Genomic DNA, 20,935 nt, shown 5'->3' on the forward strand with positions numbered 1-20,935 from the left:
TTCACGTCAGCAAGGTGCTCGTTGTGTTAGTAGAGGGCGCATTGATCGTAATTAATTCAATCTCATATTCATTTCCATATCGAGGCAAGTAATCTTTATTTGTCATGGCGGGACACTGAAGCGCACATGTCTTCCCATCAAACACAGTTCAGAAACATAGATTACATGTAAGTATGAATTAAATAGAGGCCTTTTTCGATACTTTGTGACTTATTTTGTCAATATTTAAAAAGTTTTCTGTCAACACTGTTGTCGATTTCCCATGAGGAATGTAAGTTTCACCGGGTCCATTGTGCGTTTTCAAAACATGGCGTTTTTGTTATGTGAAGAAACAATGATATTAGGTGAAAACATGTATTTATTCTTAGATCTGGTACTGTTTCTTGATCTGAAATGTTGCAGAGGAATAACAAGAAGCTTTAGTACAATTTTCTATATTTTTGTCTAGGTTTTCTTTGTTGTCTTGCAGAAATTTATTTTTAAAATTAACAAGTTTTAGACATGACCGAGCAGAGTTCATCTGTTTTGAGACATTTGATTGGTCGAGACAAGTGTGTCACTGGATGTTTATACCGACTATTGTCATACATTTAAGGTCGTAATTTAATTTAGAACAAAAGATCATGAAAGTTTATCTATTGTTTCATTCTTGAAACACTATCAAAACCAAGTTGTGAATGTTGACAATCTAAGAAAGATTTCTTTAGAGTTATAAACACTAATCATAAAAATGATTAATCAGCTGATTCAACAAGATGAGTCATTGATCCACCCAAATGGTCAGTAACCGTCCAAACAACAACCCCCATATTCTAGGTTATTGTTCACCAGGGCATTTCATAACTATCTGTTTACTATATTTAAATTGGCTCTTACAGTCAATTAGTACAATGTTAAAGGGTGGGTTCCTTTGTCACAACAAACTAGGTTAAATATAGAACGTAGTGCTTCCTGTCTCTAATAAACAATAAACAATGACCAGCATCAGTCATCAAGGAAAACTTAATACTATAACTGGGGAAATAGTAAAAGGATAGTAATACAGATTTATGGTTTGAATGTATTTTCATGGCTATTAGTTATGGAAAACATAAATGGTTGATATTAATTACATTGTTGGTAAGTAGATTTAGGGGAAAACACATTTTGTAGGCGACATAATCTCAAGTGATTAAATAATGTGAATATTGTGATTAGGTCGTTAGGGTATAACAATTGTCAGGACTAACAGTAACTTAGAAAGAAAAAGTAAAAATTAAACACTATGCTTCATTTATATTAGCTAGTTTGCAGAAGTTCTTTATAAATGGTTGTTATCAATAATATCGGGGATTGATGAAATGAATACTTATACATAATACTTATTACCACAAAAAAAAACAGATAAAGTTTGACTTCTTGTGGCGTCACTTACACTGTTTTAGAGTTGTGCTCCTTTGCAATTGCTAATTTAAGGATTTCATTCTACAACTAAAGTTATACACAATGGTAACACAGTGGTAATGCTTATTACCACAAAACACAGATCAATATACGTAAGAACATGTGGTATGGTTGCCAATGTGGAATTGTCAAATTGTTAAAAAAATTCAAACGAGAAAACTTACGGCCTAATTAATGTACAAAAAATGAACAAAAATAATTATGTATTGTATGTACATTTGTACATAAATGACAACCACTGAATTACAGCCTCCTGACTTGGTACAGGGACATACATACAGAATATGACAGGGTTAAACATGTAAGCAGGATCCCAAGTTCCTTACCCTCCCCTAACCTGGGACAGTGGTATAAAAGTACAACATAAAAACAGACAAGTTTGAATTTTGGCGGTAGTCACTTTTACCATGTGGAGATGACAAATGGAATAAATTTTGATTTTGAATTATTGATTCTGGATATTTAATTCGGTTCACAAACTTATGTTTGCCTCAAGTAAACTATGAAACATATACACAAAGTCCATGGTTATAATCACTATACACATATCCAGTTTGAATTTTGGTGATGTCCCTTTTACCATTCTAGAGTGATGCAGTAGATATAAAAAGATGTATCAGTGCCGATGAGACAACTCTTCATCCAAGTCACAATTTGTAAAAGTAAATCATTTTAGGTAAAAAGTATGGAATTCAACACATAGCCTTGGTTCACACCGAACAACAAGCTAGTAATGCCCCATAAAATACCAGTGTAAAACTGTTCAAACAGGAAAACTAGGTTGAATCTATAAACAAAATTTGATTACCCCTTTTAATACAAACGTCAACCACTGAACATTAGGTTTCTGACTTAGGACAATGTCTGTTTTAATTTTTCTTTTCCTTTCTCTTACTTAAGTTTGCATCAACCAAATGTAGTAAAACTTATACACAATGCTTTATTCCACAAAACTCAGTTGTTTGCAAGCAGGGACATCATCTATATCCCATTTACACATTCCACCGTATTTATTAAATTCAATACATCTCGAAATTTGGTTTCCATTCTATAATTGTAGTTTGCCATAACCAAATGTTGTGAAACTTATACACAATGCTTTATTACCACAAAACATGTGGTGTTCTATTTTCGTCATTTTTTATATGACCGCAATTTTTTTTTGCCAGCATGTATTGGTATCACGTTGTTGCATTGTAGTCCGAAAATGGATTGTTTCCAGATAATAACTCAAGTATAAGTAAATAAAATTATATATGAAATTTAAACACAAGGCATATAACCATAAAATGAAGGTTGGGTTTGATTATGGGTGTCATGATCCTATTAACAGTTTAGGAATTGGGACCCAAAAAAGCATTTTTCTAGTTTCCAGACAATAACTTGTGGAACGGTGTATGGATCTCTCTGAAATTATGCTACAAGTTTCCTTACCAGAAAGGGATGGTTTGGATTGGGTTAGGGGGGTGGAGGGGTATATGGCTTAAACCGTTGAGGGATATGGGGTTAAAAATCAGGATGACGGCACAAATTTGTGTAAGATCAATGTCGAGGACAAGTAGTTATTAAACACACAGTTGCATGTATTTATTATGTATTTCCTTTTACCTATAAAGCCTGTTCTAGAAGACAAAAATAAAGATCTTTCTTTAGATGACCATGATCACATTAGTACTTGTTAGAACCATCCCCGATCATTGTTGCAACAGACAGGCTGCGATTAATCTGCCGTTGAAAGGCTGTCTTGCCAGACAAGTTGGGGTGCTGTTGGAATATATTTTCCTTTTGGAACTTACATTATGAAGGAACTCCTATTCCATGTCAACATATATTTGTTCCTCCTAACAGAAGTTCCAATGGAAACTTTGTTATAAACATTGTCATAATATCTATTCCTGTTGGAACAAATATTCTATTCCATTTATTCCATTAGGAACATAAACTGCAATATTTATTCCTGTGGAAATAATATTCCTGAATATATTTTCCTTTTGGAACTTATATTATGAAGGAACTTCTATTCCATGACAGTCCCATCATGCCCATGGCCCCAGCGGCTTGTCCGGCAAAACAGCCATTGGACGTCAGAGTTATTTCGGACTACAACAGACATAAATAGAGCTACATGTAATAATAATAATAATAATAATAATAATAAATTCTTTATTTAAAGAGGGTAAACACAGTTAGTTACAATCACATGTATCTGTCTTGGATGAAATTAATATAAAATTCACACAGATTTAAAAAAAATTATAGATTTATCTTATTTTGAGGAAAATCCCATATTCCCTTGTTAGGAAATCATGACTCTTTTGTAAGGGAAAATTTTAAGAGTTCCAATGTTTGATCCCAAAGCAGTGATTGGGAAGGACATGCACTTTTCAACCAGAAATGGTGCATAAAAGTGACAAATGTGGGCGATGTGGCACAATATTTTCCACTCTGTTTTGAAACATTTAGATAACGTTAAAGGGATTTACGATTGTGTATCGTGTCACCATGTGTATAGTTTAGTGTTCCCGCCATTGATAGGAGCACCACCTATATACTCTTGGGACGTCTCAGGCGTTTTCCTATGGTAATACATCCACATGCGGTATAAAAACGTAATTAACCATCATTCATGATATAATTTTTATAAACAACTTTATATTTGTGAAATTTGGCAAGTTCTGACAAGACTTTTTCTCTAATTATAATCTTTAAAGTAAGCTTGCTATTATTTCAATTGATATACCCAAAAGCCTTTGTATGAATTTAGTATTTGTCTCGAAAAAGGTGTTTAACTGTCCTTAGCAAATTTTTTTGTTGTCTTTGGCTTGTTTGAACATTTTGTAAACGATGTGCCTTCAGCGAATTGTTGGTGTGTCTTATCAATTAAGGTTACTATCTACTGTTATTGTTGTCAATGTTAAGATTGAATAATAATACAAGAAGTACAGAAGAAATGCCAGATACCTCTTTTGATACGGAACGTCTGGAATATAGCATGGCAACCTGCAGGTTTCAGGGGCAAAAGGAAAAAGTATTTTGCTAAGTTAGTCAGAATAATGCATTTAAATGTCCCAGGTTAAAGGTATTTCAAGGGAATGTTTTTATACATTAAGATGCATTCTCATTTCAGATTTCAAAACTTAAACAGACAATTTCTTCAAATATTTGTTTTGTATTTTCACTGAGTCTGGTGCAGAGATTATACCCCATTTTATTTTCACTAAGTCTGGTGCAGAGAGTATACTCCATTTTATTTTCACTAAGTCTGGTGCAGAGAGTATGTATACCCCATTTTATTTTCACTAAGTCTGGTGCAGAGAGTATACCCCATTTTATTTTCACTAAGTCTGGTGCAGAGAGTATACCCCATTTTATTTTAACTAAGTCTGGTGCAGAGATTATACCCATTTTATTTTAACTAAGTCTGGTGCAGAGATTATACCCATTTTATTTCCTCTAAGTCGGGTGCAGAGATTATACCCATTTTATTTTCACTAAGTCTGGTGCAGAGATTATACCCATTTTATTTTCACTAAGTCTGGTGCAGAGAGTATACCCCATTTTATTTTCACTAAGTCTGGTGCAGAGATTATACCCATTTTATTTTCACTAAGTCTGGTGCAGAGATTATACCCCATTTTATTTCCTCTAAGTCGGGTGCAGAGAAAATACCTTATTATACCTGGGTAGATAGGTTTTGTGGCTGAATTAATTCATCTTTTTCCCATTATGTTATAAAGGTACATTTTTTATTATCTAAATAAAAAGATATGAACAAAATGAAAAGGATTTGTAAGCTTAAATTTGACCTCATGTAAAAGGGTTGTGAATGGTTTTGAGATGAAGAATAGTAATCTGTTAAATTTGACCTCATGTAAAAGGGTTGTGTATGGTTTTGAGATGAAGAATAGTAATCAAAACACTTATAGTAATGTCAAGTGTGTGTAAGATTTAGTGTATTGATAAACCATCTTTCCCCTTATGTCAAGTGTGTGTAAGGATTTAGTGTATTGATAAACCATCTTTCCCCTTATGTCAAGTGTGTGTAAGGATTTAGTGTATTGATAAACCATCTTTCCCCTTATGTCAAGTGTGTGTAAGGATTTAGTGTATTGATAAACCATCTTTCCCCTTATGTCAAGTGTGTGTAAGGATAAAGTGTATTGATACACCATCTTTCCCCTTATGTCAAGTGTGTGTAAGGATTTAGTGTATTGATAAACCATCTTTCCCCTTATGTCAAGTGTGTGTAAGGATTTAGTGTATTGATAAACCATCTTTCCCCTTATGTCAAGTGTGTGTAAGGATTTTGTGTATTGGTACACCATCTTTCCCCTTATGTCAAGTGTGCGTAAGGATTTAGTGTATTGATAAACCATCTTTCCCCTTATGTCAAGTGTGTGTAAGGATTTAGTGTATTGGTAAACCATCTTTCCCCTCATGTCAAGTGTGTGTAAGGATTTAGTGTATTGATACACCATCTTTCCCCTTATGTCAAGTGTGTGTAAGGATAAAGTGTATTGATACACCATCTTTCCCCTTATGTCAAGTGTGTGTAAGGATTTAGTGTATTGATAAACCATCTTTCCCCTTATGTCAAGTGTGTGTAAGGATTTAGTGTATTGGTAAACCATCTTTCCCCTCATGTCAAGTGTGTGTAAGGATTTAGTGTATTGATACACCATCTTTCCCCTTATGTCAAGTGTGTGTAAGGATTTAGTGTATTGATAAACCATCTTTCCCCTTATGTCAAGTGTGTGTAAGGATTTAGTGTATTGATACACCATCTTTCCCCTTATGTCAAGTGTGTGTAAGGATTTAGTGTATTGATACACCATCTTTCCCCTTATGTCAAGTGTGTGTAAGGATAAAGTGTATTGATACACCATCTTTCCCCTTATGTCAAGTGTGTGTAAGGATTTAGTGTATTGATAAACCATCTTTCCCCTCATGTCAAGTGTGTGTAAGGATTTAGTGTATTGATACACCATCTTTCCCCTCAACACCTGTTTGTAATTTGTCCTGCATCTTTCATTCTGTGGTCTTTGTTCAACAATCATGATCAGCCAACTTTCCTAATAATATTAATTATTGATAAATGAGAACATTGTAATTATTCATAAACATTGTCACTTGATAAAAAAATCTTTAGCTAACTATGTCTTGATGCTGTTAGTGAATCAGAGAGTTCTAAACAAAGAATCATGACTCACACATTTCTCCTGAAAATAGCACAAAGAGAAATTGAGTCATAATGCTAGTTAACGTTAAAAAGGTTAGAAATGTTTAATCATAAAACTGCTAACTTTCACACTTCATATAATTTTAGTGGACAAATTAATATGTTTAAACAGGAACAATTGAAATTCAAGTGATTTTACCTTGATTATATAATATAGTTGTACTTAAGGCCAATACAGCAATTGTACATATTTATAAGTAAAGGATAGATATTATATTAGAAGAAGCAATTAAAAAAAAAGAACATAGACCTGGTTGGGGTGTTAACATATCGGGACAGGTGCTTTGTTAATTTATTAAAAACAAGGAAAATTTAAGAAGGTGGAATATGTATTGTTCTTTTCTCTTTGTCTGGATCAGGAGTAGGATTTATAGTGCTGCATGACAGCTGTCCTCAGTTAAGGCAGGTGTTTGTTTTACTGGAATAAATAACTTCCATTGTAATTTTCTGCTGAATTACAAATACTGAGAAACCAAAATAAGCTGCTTTACTTGGGATATTTACCCAATTTATACATTTGTATACCTCAAAGAATTAACTTCTAAAGAGTGTTGTTGTCCAGTGTCATTGGCTTAAATCATAATTGAGGTATGTAATGTTACCTCAATTTGACCAATACAATGAGTAAAATTTGATTGAATTACATTCAATTGCATTATGATATTAGCTTAAACAAAATCAAAAAAATTATAAGACTTGATAATAAACATTTTGAGCGTAAGAGAAATTAAACTATTTATTTAAAACTATTTATAAACATTTTTATGACCTGTACATGAAAACACTAATTAAGCTTAAATCATTAATTAAAGCAGGGGTAGGGGTGGGTCCTTTCTTTTCTAATCATAATGCACCCTGGAGTCCCAGTATTGCACACACTTCCCTAAATATTGGACCATTTCAATTGAACAATTGTGCTGCAGGCTTAAAAAAACATGCGCAACCTAGTGTAATTCCAAGTTATTATTAAACAGACCATATATTCATGATATTATAAATGTAAGATATATATTAAAAAATAAGATCTTTTCCCTCTTGCAAATTCCAGGATTGCAATTGAAAACATGCACAGTGTAATATTCTCTGATATAACAGATTTTATTACATGTACTGTGGACTCGTTTATTTTGATTAGTTTCAATATTTTCGTGAATTGAGAAAAACTTATGTTTGTGGATCGTTGATTTTGTTGATATCTGCTGCATTCAAGCCCTTTGAAAATTTGACTTTCATTGGAACATTTTATTTCATGTTTCACCCATAGCCACAAAATCCCAGAAAGTTGGTATCCAATGAATAATAAGGAATCCACAGTACATGTTTCTATAAAATGATAATTAAAGGCATGGAAGGATTAATTTCAGTATTACAAGAATGACATATATATATGCTACTTAAAAGGGGAACACTTTATTATTTCTAATATTCCAGGAAAAAATGTTATGATTCTAAAGATCTGACTTCCGTGAAATCCTGATTTCAAATAAACCAAAAAAAAGGATGCTGAAGAGGTTAAGTAAATTAGACATACACATATTTTATTTTTGTTATTTTTGTTGTATTCTTTATTAGTGTGGTACTTTTGATCTGTGTCAGGTAGAGGGAAGATATTTCAAGTGTTAATAATATATTTTTCTTTTTATTTGCAGTAAACTGAAGAAAACTTAGAAAGAAAATAAAATTCATTATGGCTTCTCCAACTCCCTCACAGAGTGATACTGTCACTACAGCATCTACAACCTCAAACTCCTCTGATAGTGAGATGGAAAACGCAGGACCCAACACAAGATGTTCAATTTGTCATGAAACATATACCATACCTAAAGTACTTACATGTTTTCATACATTCTGTCAACCATGTCTCGAGAAAACACAAGAAGTAGCAGATAAAATCACATGTCCAGAATGTCAACAAGATACGTACCTGGGAGGTCAAGGTTTAACTGGACTCCTACCTGATTATGCTGTCAGCAATCTCCTTGAAACAAATGCATTAGATACGAGTGCCTTACATTGTACAGGCTGTAAAAGTAAAGATACAAATGCTGTGGCTAGATGTTTTGATTGTGCCAACTTTCTCTGTGCTAACTGTGTGATGGCACATCAGTTCATGCACTGCTTTGAGGGACATCGTGTGGCCAGTTTAAGTGAGTTGCAGGGAAACAAAGAGGATAAGACTGAGAAATCAATATACTGTCCCAGACACAAAACTGATGTCCTCAAATTCTTCTGTAAAACATGTCAGCAACCCATCTGTAAAGAATGTACCGTGTTCGATCACGGTCGGGGACATGACTGTCAGTTTATTATGGATATCGGTGAAAAACAACTAGAGATGATGCAGCATATTAACAATGATGCCAAACTTAAAGCCAACGAGCTACGCATGTCAGCAAAAGGAATCGAACATCTCTCAAGCCGTCTTCAAGTGCAGTATCACAAAGCACAGAATGATATCAACGATACATACAACTTCTACAGAGCCATGTTAGAAGAGAGAAAACAGGAGTCATTGAAAGAGTTAGATCAAGCATACAACACAAAACAAGTGGCCATTAGTGGCCTGGCAACCAAAATACAGGACAACATAGATCGGTTGTATCTTGGTTGTGAATTCTTAGAGAAGATTTTAAAGTATGCCAGTGTTACAGAAGCCCTTCTGTTCAAGAACCTTGTTGAACAACGATTCCACAACATGTTCAACTTCTGTCCAGATCTGAACAACCAGTCGTACATAGATATTGAGTTTGTGTCTAATTTCCAGGCCATTACTGCCGGAGTACGTAATACCTTTGGCTACATCCGTGAAGGCAATGGTGATATGAATGGACCCGTACAGAAACCTCAACCAATCGCAAGGCCTAATGGACTCGTGTCCACTTCACCACCTCTCACCAATGGTCATAACATCTTTGAAGCTCCACCATTGAACAAGGAGTTTGGTTCTCAGAATAGTTTGGTTTTCCCAGCAAATGATACCAATATGTATGAGAAATGGTCCAATGGACTTGACATCTTTCAGAATGGAATTGATGTATTCTCAACTAGTGCCGATCCTTTGTTTGACTTGACAACTAAACTTAATTTGAGCGGACTCTATCCACCAAAATCTCAGATCAAACGTCAAAAGATGATTTATCATTGTAAGTTTGGTGAATTTGGAGTGATGGAAGGACAATTCACCGAACCAAGCGGTGTTGCTGTAAACGCACAGAATGACATCATTGTCGCTGACACAAATAATCATAGAATTCAGATATTTGACAAAGAAGGCAGATTTAAGTTCCAGTTTGGAGAGTGTGGCAAGAGAGATGGACAGTTACTTTACCCAAATCGAGTTTCTGTCGTCAAGTCATCAGGTATTAATAATAATAATAATAATTCTTTATTTAAAGAGGGTTACACAGTTGGCTACAAAACTAATCTTACCCTGGCCCTCATGGAAATACAATGAAATATAACAAACAATTACAAAATATAAAAAAATCACTCAGTTATATATGAAAAAATGAAATACAAAATTGTTATGAAATATTCAATTTTCAAAACAGATAAAAATTACAATTTTATATAGTGTTAGCATCATTCAAATTTCCTAAATAATACATGTACCGGTATATTTAATATGTAAGTTTGAGTAAATGTTTGAAAATTATGCATACAAAATTACACAGCTTCTTAAATGTTCCAACAAGAATTTCTTTTTAAAATCTTTTGTGAATGAGGTTGATTTTTTCGGGATATTGGTATGTTATTCCATTCTAAAGATCCTGAATATATAAAACATTTCTTATACTGCTCTATTTTGGCTTTTCGAACAATATTGGTTCTGGTTTATCAAATTATTTCTGCCATTTCAGGTGATATCATTGTTACTGAAAGAAGTCCAACCCATCAGATACAGATATACAACCAATATGGACAGTTTGTACGTAAATTTGGAGCCAATATTCTTCAACATCCAAGAGGGGTTACCGTTGACAACAAAGGCAGAATCATTATCGTAGAATGTAAAGTCATGCGAGTTATCATTTTCGACCAGTTTGGAAATGTCATTCACAAGTTTGGATGTTCTAAACACCTTGAGTTTCCAAATGGCGTTGTCGTGAATGACAAAGAAGAGATCTTCATTAGTGACAACAGAGCTCACTGTGTTAAAGTTTTCAACTATCAAGGTGCCTATCTTCGTCAAGTTGGTGGTGAGGGTATAACCAATTACCCAATAGGAGTAGGAATCAACAGCGCTGGCGAGATTCTGGTAGCAGATAATCATAACAATTTTAATCTCACAATCTTCACCCAGGACGGACAGTTAATAAACGCATTGGAGAGCAAGGTTAAGCATGCCCAGTGTTTTGACGTGTCCCTGATGGATGATGGATCGGTAGTTCTGGCCAGCAAGGATTACCGCTTGTATATTTATAGATACGCTCAGATTCCAGGATTAGGGATTTGATTCATGAAGGAAGCCATTTTGTTTGAAGTGTTCATTGGACTGACGCGGATATCTGACTATTACTGGCATTGAGCAGCAATGTTTACCAATAGTATCCAGTTAAAGAGAAAGTGAAGGTCAAGATGTCAAAGCAGATCTGTTTAATTATACTAACAATTCAGGACACTGGATTTCTGTACACAGAGAATACAGTATGTTGTTGTTTTTTTTACTAGCCAATTATGAACTAGTCATAATCATTGAGATATTTTTTGTTTGTCAAATTTTACAAGAAAAAAAGATGACAGCCATATTGGCAAAAGACATTAATGTAATGAGCATATCTGATGCATGTCAATTTTTGTATGATTTGCCTAAGTGGCTATTTTTTCTAATGCATGTGATTTTTTTACTGTTAAAAGATCAGTATTTCAGTACAAATGCCTGTCGATCAAACTGGTAATTATATATATGAAATTAGAACCGTATTTTGATGGCATGAATTTCTTTGTAGCAGAAGTCATTCTTGTGCTATATTTATGTGATAGCCGTGTTTTTTGTTGTGGCATTCATAAATTTAATTTGCCCGCTTTGTAATTTTTGTATGTTATCAAATTATTTGCATGGTGTTGACAATTTAGATATTTTGTGTTATTTTATATATATCTGTTTGGTTACCATGGTTACTATAATTATTATTTTGTTTAATATTTTCCTTTAGTTAATTGTTGGTGTTTTCAAGATATTATAATTTATGTTCATATAGATTATTTACTTGTTCAAAGGAGTTACTCCCCTTTGAAGCTACCTCAAAGTAAACATTACTGATCAAAAGTCATTAAAAAATAGTATTAATTGCAAACAATTACATTTTAAAAGAAAAAGGTACAAAATCTGCTTATTTTTAAGTAGACAATTCACAGATATGAATATAGGTGAAGGTCAAATAAAAGTTTCTACCCATATTTACTAGAAATTGTAGAAACCATATTAATTGTGAAGGTAATGTTTAGAATCTAATTTTTAGCATGATCTGAATTTTTTGATGCAATTTAGTAAATTTCTGTGGTTTAAAACGGTACTTCATTTTATACATTAGGAATCTGAAGTTGTTAAAACATTGCACATGTTGAATGACTGCCACACAATTTATTTGTTTTATTTCATCATGTGCTGGAACAAGCACGTTTTTAATAGCTTTAATTTATTTGTGAATTTGTGCAATGGGTATTGTACCATATTTTGTTAGCAAGTTCTTAATTGTAATTTTAAAATTTGTAAAATGAAAAATGAATGAAACTTAAAATGAATGACAGTCTCTTTAAAAGATAAGCCTTGAGACAAATACTCAATTTGAGACGATTAAATGTACAAACAAGATGTTTTCATTATATAGGTTGCTGGCATTATTATTATTAAGTGGACAAAGTCGGTGTTTTTGTACAAATTTTGATAATTTTCTAAGATAATTTTTTAACGTTTTTTGTATTGATAGTCCTGTTATTATATAAGTGTATATTTGATATACACTGGGAAACAAACATGCATGCCATATAGTCTATTGTTGTCTTTGAAACAAAAAACAAAAAAAGAAAATACAAAAAAAATGCTTTGTGCTATATAATCAGTGTTTAGCCATGTTACATGCCAGAAATGGTATAATAGCGTTAGATTTTTTAACGTGTTTATAATTGTAATATGATTAAGGCTGATCATGAGACGTGGGAATTTTTCTTGCAGTTACAAATGAGGTTAAAAAATTGTTACATAAAATGTTTAAAAAATGGATAAGTCTTTAAGGATCACAAGTTTATAGATATTTAAAATTAATGTATCTCATTTAGCAAGAGAAATTCCTGTTGTCGGTTGTTGCTCATAATGAATTGTGTTCAGGGCGTGAAATATTTTTCTATAAGTTAGCTGTTATTGTTGATAGGGGTTGTGTGTTACCATGGTGTCTTCCTACAAATCTATATTCATGTTTCCATGGGGATTTGGAAGAACAGATTTCATAAAGTTGTTAAAAAATATATATCCATAAATAGACTGAAATTCATTTTTGGAAAATTTTCAAAATTCATTTATATTTTAAACATTTGCCTTATGTTCTGAGAAGAAATATCCAACAAGATAAATTTCATATTTTGGCCATGGAAAATGAATACTGGTTGTACATTGAACTGTTTTATCTAAGTTACAGTTCATTGCTGTGAATTCGTTTGTATTAAATGGGTACCAGTTTTACCAGATTACAATTCAACAATTAAAGCCAAATTAGAAGCTCCAGCCACAGTTGACAACCATTCTGTGGATTACATCAGTAAAATTAAATTTGATTGGGTAACAACTTGAATTGAGGGAATGTTATGAATAAGGGAAGAAAGGTTAGATATGCTTTGTAAATACAGCTGGCATGTTTAGGGTAGGTGTTGGATTTTTTTGTTGAAATTGGTATCCTTTAAAACTTATGTCTTCTCAGTAACGGTTGATGTTTTCCCAAAAACACTACAAAATAATACATATGAGAAAGCCTTAATATTTTACAACGGAAATTTTTCGTCAAAAAAGTGGAACCACTCTGCTGTTGTTATTCGTTATAATTGTGCTATTTTGACTGTTTTTTGTTATGTAACCAGTGACTTACATGCACTTGTTTGCATCATTCGGCTGGTGCTCAAACCATCCTATCATTTTCATTGTAGACTTCAGCAAATTTATCTCTGGAATTGTCTCAAAATAATTTACCAAAGGGTTTCACAAGTTTGGTTTCTGGATTCTCCCTTTTTGAAAAAAATAGTTATATGTTCAAACTAATGTTTTATAACCAAACAAAAAGAAAAGCATTTTAGCTTAGAGCTTGTTGATTTCTTCAAAATCAATTTGAAACTGAGAAGCTTAATTTACTGAAATTCTAAACAGAACAGAGACTTCAAAAGCTTAATGGTAATATTTTTTATCAAAATACAGAATTCAAATTTACACAAGCCTTGTAAAGTAGATCACTTTGGAGAAAAATAAATTTTGAGAGTTAAGATTAAACTTTCCACCTTAATAAAAAGTTAAAAGAGGATATACGAGAATCAGTGTCCATATTAAAGCTAGATAAATTGATGTTTTGTTTCCAGAGAAAAATAGTGTATGAACATTCCCATTAATAAGCCACCACACCTTTCATTAGGAGATCGACCAATGAAGTGAGGAGTCACTCATAATCAGAGATTTAAATAATTGCCTCAGTTATTTTTTTGTTGTTATAATTTATTTTGCCAGTTGTTATTACAATTATATTATTCATTGCTTTATTTATCAATGGATGTTTCCATGGATACGGTCGTTAAGATGTTTCCATGGAGAATGTCAGTAGATGTTTGTTGTTAATATATATATATGAATTCCATGTTTTCTTGTAAGAGTTGTCTCATCTTATGTTTCTGACAAGAACGATCTGCTATAAACTTTTTATATAATCTGTACTTCCCAATGTTATACCTGTACATCTTGTTGCATCTTAGCACAGAAGTGCATGAATAAATTAGAAGGGTTATTCTTTAAGAATAGAAAAAAAATCTGTAATTTGTGTCAAGTCCAACTTAGGAAGTTAACAACTATGTAGACTTTATGGTTGCAGGTCTCCAGAAATGACAATTATGATCCTTAACTAGAAACTTCACAAAGGATCAGTTGAGGTGCTCCCTTAGATTTAGCATTAAAACAAAAAATTTATAAAAACAAAAAAGTAATGCTATTCAGATCCTTATTTGAACATTTATGCTATATGCATACCATGGTTACAAGATTATTTAACCACTAGTCCATACACAATAGTCTGTATTGAACTAGTTGAGGTAGTTATGGAGATGTTTCCATGAAGTTAATTGTAGTTGTGGAGATGTTTCCATGGAGTTAATTGTACAATAGACAAGTGCCATTTTTTAATGTTTGGTTTGTTTTTTGTTTATTTATTTTGGAGTGTTATGGTGAATGGTTATAAAAGTGTCCACTTTCTTGTCAAATCTTCTTCATTGCTGTTGTTATACATTACTGTAGTATAGCCATTTATTCATTGTATATATGTTATCTTAATTGTCCCATTAGTTGTCTCCCCTGTATAAATGTATGATAATTGTCTCCCTTGATAAGAACTCTTCTTATTAAAAGAAAATGATACATTTTATTTTGAGAAGAGGGTCATGAAATTAAAATGAGAAATTTAATTACTGGATCGGTAATTGATGCTAAACATCAGTTTTTAAACAGGAAAATGCCTGTTGCCAAGGTTACAGGATGACTTAATGGGATAAATAGGGTAAAGATTGTCTGTGATTTGTGTGTGAATTTGATGACCAGTATATTTTTTACTTCAGGTTATTTTATTTTTGTTATTTCAAAAAAGTTAAGAAAAATCATTATACGGAAGAAGCAATTATAAAGCAATATTCACTCTGATTTTTTCCTTGTTAGTCCCATATTTTAACTTTAGGAATAGTATCTTCCGCTACAAATAAGGTACACTATATCTAAAGTGTTTCTCTTGTGTTACATTAAAATCCATATCATAATCAAGTGACTGTTAATTGTTAAAATTATTTGATGTATACAGGCTTAGGTTACCATGGTTACTGTTAATAACATGGTTGATTGTGTAAACATCTGTCCTAGCATATCGTTTAAGTTTGGTAAAGAAAAAATGGCTGAGTCCTGTTGTGGGTGTTGTTTAAGCTTGTTGAATAAACATTGGTGCAGTTTCTAGTTACATGTTTTGATATGAAAATGGTTGATAAAACCTACAAAAATTTCGTTAATAAACTGTTGTTAATATTTTTTACCAGTCCGAAGATTGTTTTTGATTGGTCAGGCTATAGAGTTTGAGTTCATGCTTGATAAGGTACAAATTTAATGTATATCCTATATATTTTTCAAGGGAAATGTGTTTTTTTCTGATATTTTTTTCAAGTTAGATTGTTGACCATATATATATGTTGCTATTTGATCTGCTAAAATTACCTTTTTTTATTGCTGTTAACATAAGGGGCCTTTCTTTGTTAAATCTGACATTTTTCCATACTTGCCAAAAAAAAAGACATACAAAAGTATAAAAAAAACGTTTGTAAAGAAATGGAATGTAATGTGCGATTTTTTTGTATGAGAAAAATGTCGAAAATTTGATATACTTATATATTTAGGTAGAACGTTTTAGTGTCAGTGCTAATTGTTATTACGTTGTGTTGTTTTTTGTTGTTGCCTCATTCCATTATCCGTTGCTAGGAAACATTTTATAAAAATTCAGTTCTATACTTTTTCTAGTAAAAAAAATATTGACAAAATTATGTTTTGCAGTAATGATAGTTTGAATCAGACATATTTCTACATTTTGTTAGAGCATTTTCAAATGTTTTGTGAAGAAAGATTTAAAATTTTGTAATTTTTTGGGAAAATATTGTAATACAAATTTTTTTTTAAAGTTCATATTGAAATCTTTTTCAGCTCAAATTGTAATACAACTTTTTTTCTTATCTTTATATTAGAAAAAAAACATGAACTTTTTTAATTTGACATTTTTAGGTAAACAATATTTCTAGAGAATAAAATAAAAATTAATGAAATTTGAATTTTTAGGTATTTATACAAGATAATGAAGAATAAATTATTTTTTACAAAATCGACTAAAATTTGATTGCTGTAATTGCTGTCAATTTTTTCTAAAATATTTATCTTGTGGAAAGTTATTGTTTAAAAAAAAATGGCAGTTAGGTTGCATGGTCCTACCTTGGAACTTAATAAGGTTGTATTATTAGAAGTAAATGTGTTATAAACTGAATGTGATCTTTAAAGATCCTAAAAGGAAACAATTAAGATGTTTCATACAAATTATTATTGAAAGGGGTTTTGCTTTGAAATCAAATATTTGGCATATGTATTTTAAACCTTTCAAGAATTTAAAGAACTAAAATCCAGGAATAAAAAAAATATAAAATGAATAGAATAAAAGTAATCTGATGAAGAAATTTGGAAATGTACAAATATTTTTAATGATCAGTTTATAACATATTTTCTTTGTGTTGATTTAAAAAATGGCACAGAAAGATAAAATTGTTGGAATACTTATAAAATACAGGTATAGGGGTTCACCCCTTCAGTTTTTCTATACCTTTCATCATTTTACAGAAATGAAATGACCTAGTTTTTGAACTTGTTTGGATAATGGTAATTCAGTCAGCCTATATGCATTAAATTTACCAATCAATCAAAGATGCCAAAAGTTGCTCCATTTAAAAGACAAGTGAAGGTTAACATGGTTAAACAGAATACCCTTTATAAAAAGTGGTAATTTGTAGGTTTTCTACTAAATAAAATGTTAAGAATGTTTTTGTAGTGTTTCATCTCTCCTTGTTTCCTTGGTTACTCGATAGTTAGATATATATTACATATATAGATATAACATGTAGATTTATTATAATAATTTTTATCAACATAATCATTTGTTGAGAAAATACTCATTTTGTTGAACCATTTAAACTATTGGTTGTAATCTTGTTGTTGCTTTTTACTGGAAATCAAATATTATTTAAAATTTTGAACGTTTCGTAACTTAAATGAAAGAAAGTGTGAATTAAAGCTTTTACAGTAGAAGAATTTTGAATTGTAGAGTGATTTGCTTGTAAAGTTAATTTGTTCAGTGAAAGGCATCAATAACATCTATTTTTCATCATATATAACATTTATATCATAGCTTCATCTAATCATCGTTGTTTAATGCAATGTTAAGTTTGGTATCCAGGTTTTTTTGATTATTTTTTTGTTAAGTAGCATTTAGATTTTTGGTGTGTGTTATGTTGTGTTATGAGTATAAATTATATACTGAAGGCTTTATTGAATGATTGTATAAACAAATCCCACCATTCTGTCGATCAAAACACTCTTGTATTAAAAAATCGTGACTTCATTCATTATGTTTGTGATATGATTGTGTCTCCTCTCCTCCGTCTTATAATACAATAGTTTCTCACAGCAGACTTAAGGTCAAAAGGTCAAAGCCTGAAATGAATGATACTTGAACATCACTGAAAATCTGTGCATCAATTTTGTTGTTAAGGATTTAGCCTGGTTACCATGGTAATTTATTTATCACCTACAGAGACTTAGATTTGTTTGAACATGCATTGTAATATAAGAAATTTGTAATGTGAAAAAAAATTTAGTTTAAAATAACTAATAACAATTTAAAATGTGAATATAGAGTAAAAAGAAAGTGAACATTTTGAAGTTTAAAATTAGGAAATGATTTAAGCAAGTTCAGACAAGTCTCTCTGTATTTTAACTGGTCACATGATTTTAGTCCTATATTTGGATCAAGACCCATAACTCAGGAGCTCAGCTAATGGATCTAATTGATCAGCTCAAACGAGTATATAGACCCTTTATAGTGATGCCCACTTCACCTTGTTAAGTTTTATTTAAATTATTATTTACATGTTATTTAATTTATTTATTTATTTAGTTTTATATAAACCTTGCCTACTGCAGGTTGACATGGTGTAATCTTTTCCTATTTTGATTTTATTCCTTAACAATGAAATTTTTGGTATTAAATAGTTTTTTTTGGTCTTAATAAGATTTAAGATTTTATTCATGCTGTAACGTGTGTTTTGGTAAATAGCAACAATGATTTTGTTCTTTATGTTTGGCAAAATGCCAGGAGAAATATTGTGTAATTACACATATGTTGCCTAGCAACACAGATCAATGCATTATCCAAGCCTAAATGCATGTGGACCTTAAATGGAATTTGAATGCTGTTCAACAGATTTTCAGCTTGTTATCTTTGACTTGTACATATTAGATTCTTTTGGTCAATTCTGCCAGTTTAACTCAAAGATCAAATATGAACAAATTGAACTCGATATAATTTGATGACAAACTAGTATATTCATAAGTGTCATATGAAACAAAGTCATTTTCAAGTTATTAAATGTCATAATTTGTAATGCAGAGTACGAGTCTTGTAGACCTGTTTACTTTTTGCAATTTTTTTTATCTGGATAAATGTTAACCCTTATGAAAATATTGACATTATAAACGAAATGAGACCAAACAGTATAGAGGCTTCAATGATTGGCCAGTATTTCAACCACATTAAAGGATGTTTTATTTTGTCTTTAAACCTTTGTTTAGCCGTCCATTATATAGTTTTTGTATGCCCCCTTTTTTGATGCAAGAGTAAAGTTGTGAAATTTTTTTCAAACTATGCAACAGTTGTTTTCAGTTACCATAGGAACAGTTGTTGATATCATTACCATAGCAACAGTTGTTATTGTTAATTTTTATCGTCAAATTATCGAACCAAAGTCATTATTTCATTACCTACTTATCATAATTCTATCAAAATAGGAGTGTAAAAAAATTAAATTAAGTAACCTAGAAAGTAAAAAAAATAATACAGAAAATTGTAACAAAGGTCGTTTAAAATGTTTACTGGACCATCCATGGGTGAAAGATTAAAGATAATCTGACAGTTTTTCTTATTTTGGTCATATGCAATTGTTAACAAACTTTTAAAATGAGTACATTATTTTCTTATTCTATAAAAGTTCTTTCACCCATGAGAAATATATTATCTTATAATAACATAGGCATTCTTTTCTCTTCTGAAAATGTATTTTAAAAGTTTTTTCTTGGGTTATAATGTTGCATTTCAGAACACATTCCAGTTCACATCATATAAATTAAAACGGTGCTCTCATATTGTTGTAGGGGATTGTTGTTAGAATAAAGTGTTCACCATCTTGTTAATCCTTGTTCAAACATCATTCTCATTTCTGTTAGGAATCAAACGGTAGACAATAGAAATAAGTATTAAAAAATTAAAACATATTTCATCTAAATAGGGAACTGTTTATCTAATTACAAAGAGTTGTCTCCCATCAAAAAGCCACTTTGTCAGTAAGTGGAGCATTCATTGTAGTTGGAAGAACAAACCCTCATGTTATTGCAATAGTAGCCTTGAATCTTAATATTAAACGTTTTTGTATGATTTCATTTCTTAATACTGAATTTTGTAATGAAAGACATAAGTTCTAGGTTTAAATTAAAGGGAAAAACCAGCTGGAATTTCATCCAATAAGGTCCCAATTATGCATTTTGTGCAGCCCTGTAATTTACCCAGGATGCAATAGCTTTGTGTATTGTTGAAGATTGATCTCTTTTTATATTACTTTGATGTAACAGAATGTACAATTTTTAATCACAAGTTTTGTTATGAGTGTAAAACTGAATGGTATTCAATAAAGTATTTTGTTTGCTTCAATGTGTCTTGTGTCTTTTTTATACCCATTTATTTACTTCAACCAGTTTTAAAAGATCATCATCAATCACTGTCAATTCAGAAATTATTGTGACAAATGCGTTAGTTGTAGAGACAATGATTTAAACTCCCATTTTGAAATATTCTAAATGAATTAAACAGGTTTTTTCTCAAAATCATAAAAATTAAAATCGCATTTAAGTCTTAAATGACTAAATCACAATAATAAATGCAAGCAATAATTTCTGAATTTACAGTATACCATTATAAAAAAAAGATGAGGTGTGATTGCCAATGAGACAAATATGGACCATTGTTTAAACGATGTCTATGTAAGCAATTCAACAAGGAGAAACCAAATACAGACTTGAACCATGTTTTTACTTCTAAAGAATCCTGTGTCATATACAAAAACCTGTTTGTTCATCAATTTCCAAAAAGAAAGTTGGTATAAAAAGATGTGGTATGAGTGCCAATGAGACAACTTTTGTTATCTTAGTCACAATTTGTAAAAGTA

General features: G+C 31.4%; 1 protein-coding gene across 1 annotated transcript; it reads left to right on the top strand.

The window, feature by feature from the left end:
* Positions 1–20,421, top strand: LOC134697055 (brain tumor protein-like). The gene is made up of 3 exons (XM_063559073.1): positions 1–167; positions 8,332–10,041; positions 10,543–20,421. The coding sequence occupies exons 2-3, from the start codon at positions 8,370–8,372 to the stop codon at positions 11,136–11,138; spliced, it is 2,268 nt and encodes a 755-aa protein (XP_063415143.1). The 5' UTR covers positions 1–167; positions 8,332–8,369; the 3' UTR covers positions 11,139–20,421.
* The last annotated feature ends 514 nt before the right edge of the window (positions 20,422–20,935 follow it).

This window comes from Mytilus trossulus, chromosome 14, assembly GCF_036588685.1.
Source record: "Mytilus trossulus isolate FHL-02 chromosome 14, PNRI_Mtr1.1.1.hap1, whole genome shotgun sequence".
In the NCBI taxonomy this organism is placed as follows: Eukaryota; Metazoa; Mollusca; class Bivalvia; order Mytilida; family Mytilidae; genus Mytilus; species Mytilus trossulus.

Excerpts from the sequence above, each read along its gene's own strand:
- LOC134697055 (XM_063559073.1), top strand. The coding sequence starts at position 8,370 with ATGGCTTCTCCAACTCCCTCACAGAGTGATACTGTCACTACAGCATCT. Across the intron at positions 10,042-10,542 it reads TTCTGTCGTCAAGTCATCAG|GTGATATCATTGTTACTGAA; the intron begins GTATTAATAATA and ends CTGCCATTTCAG.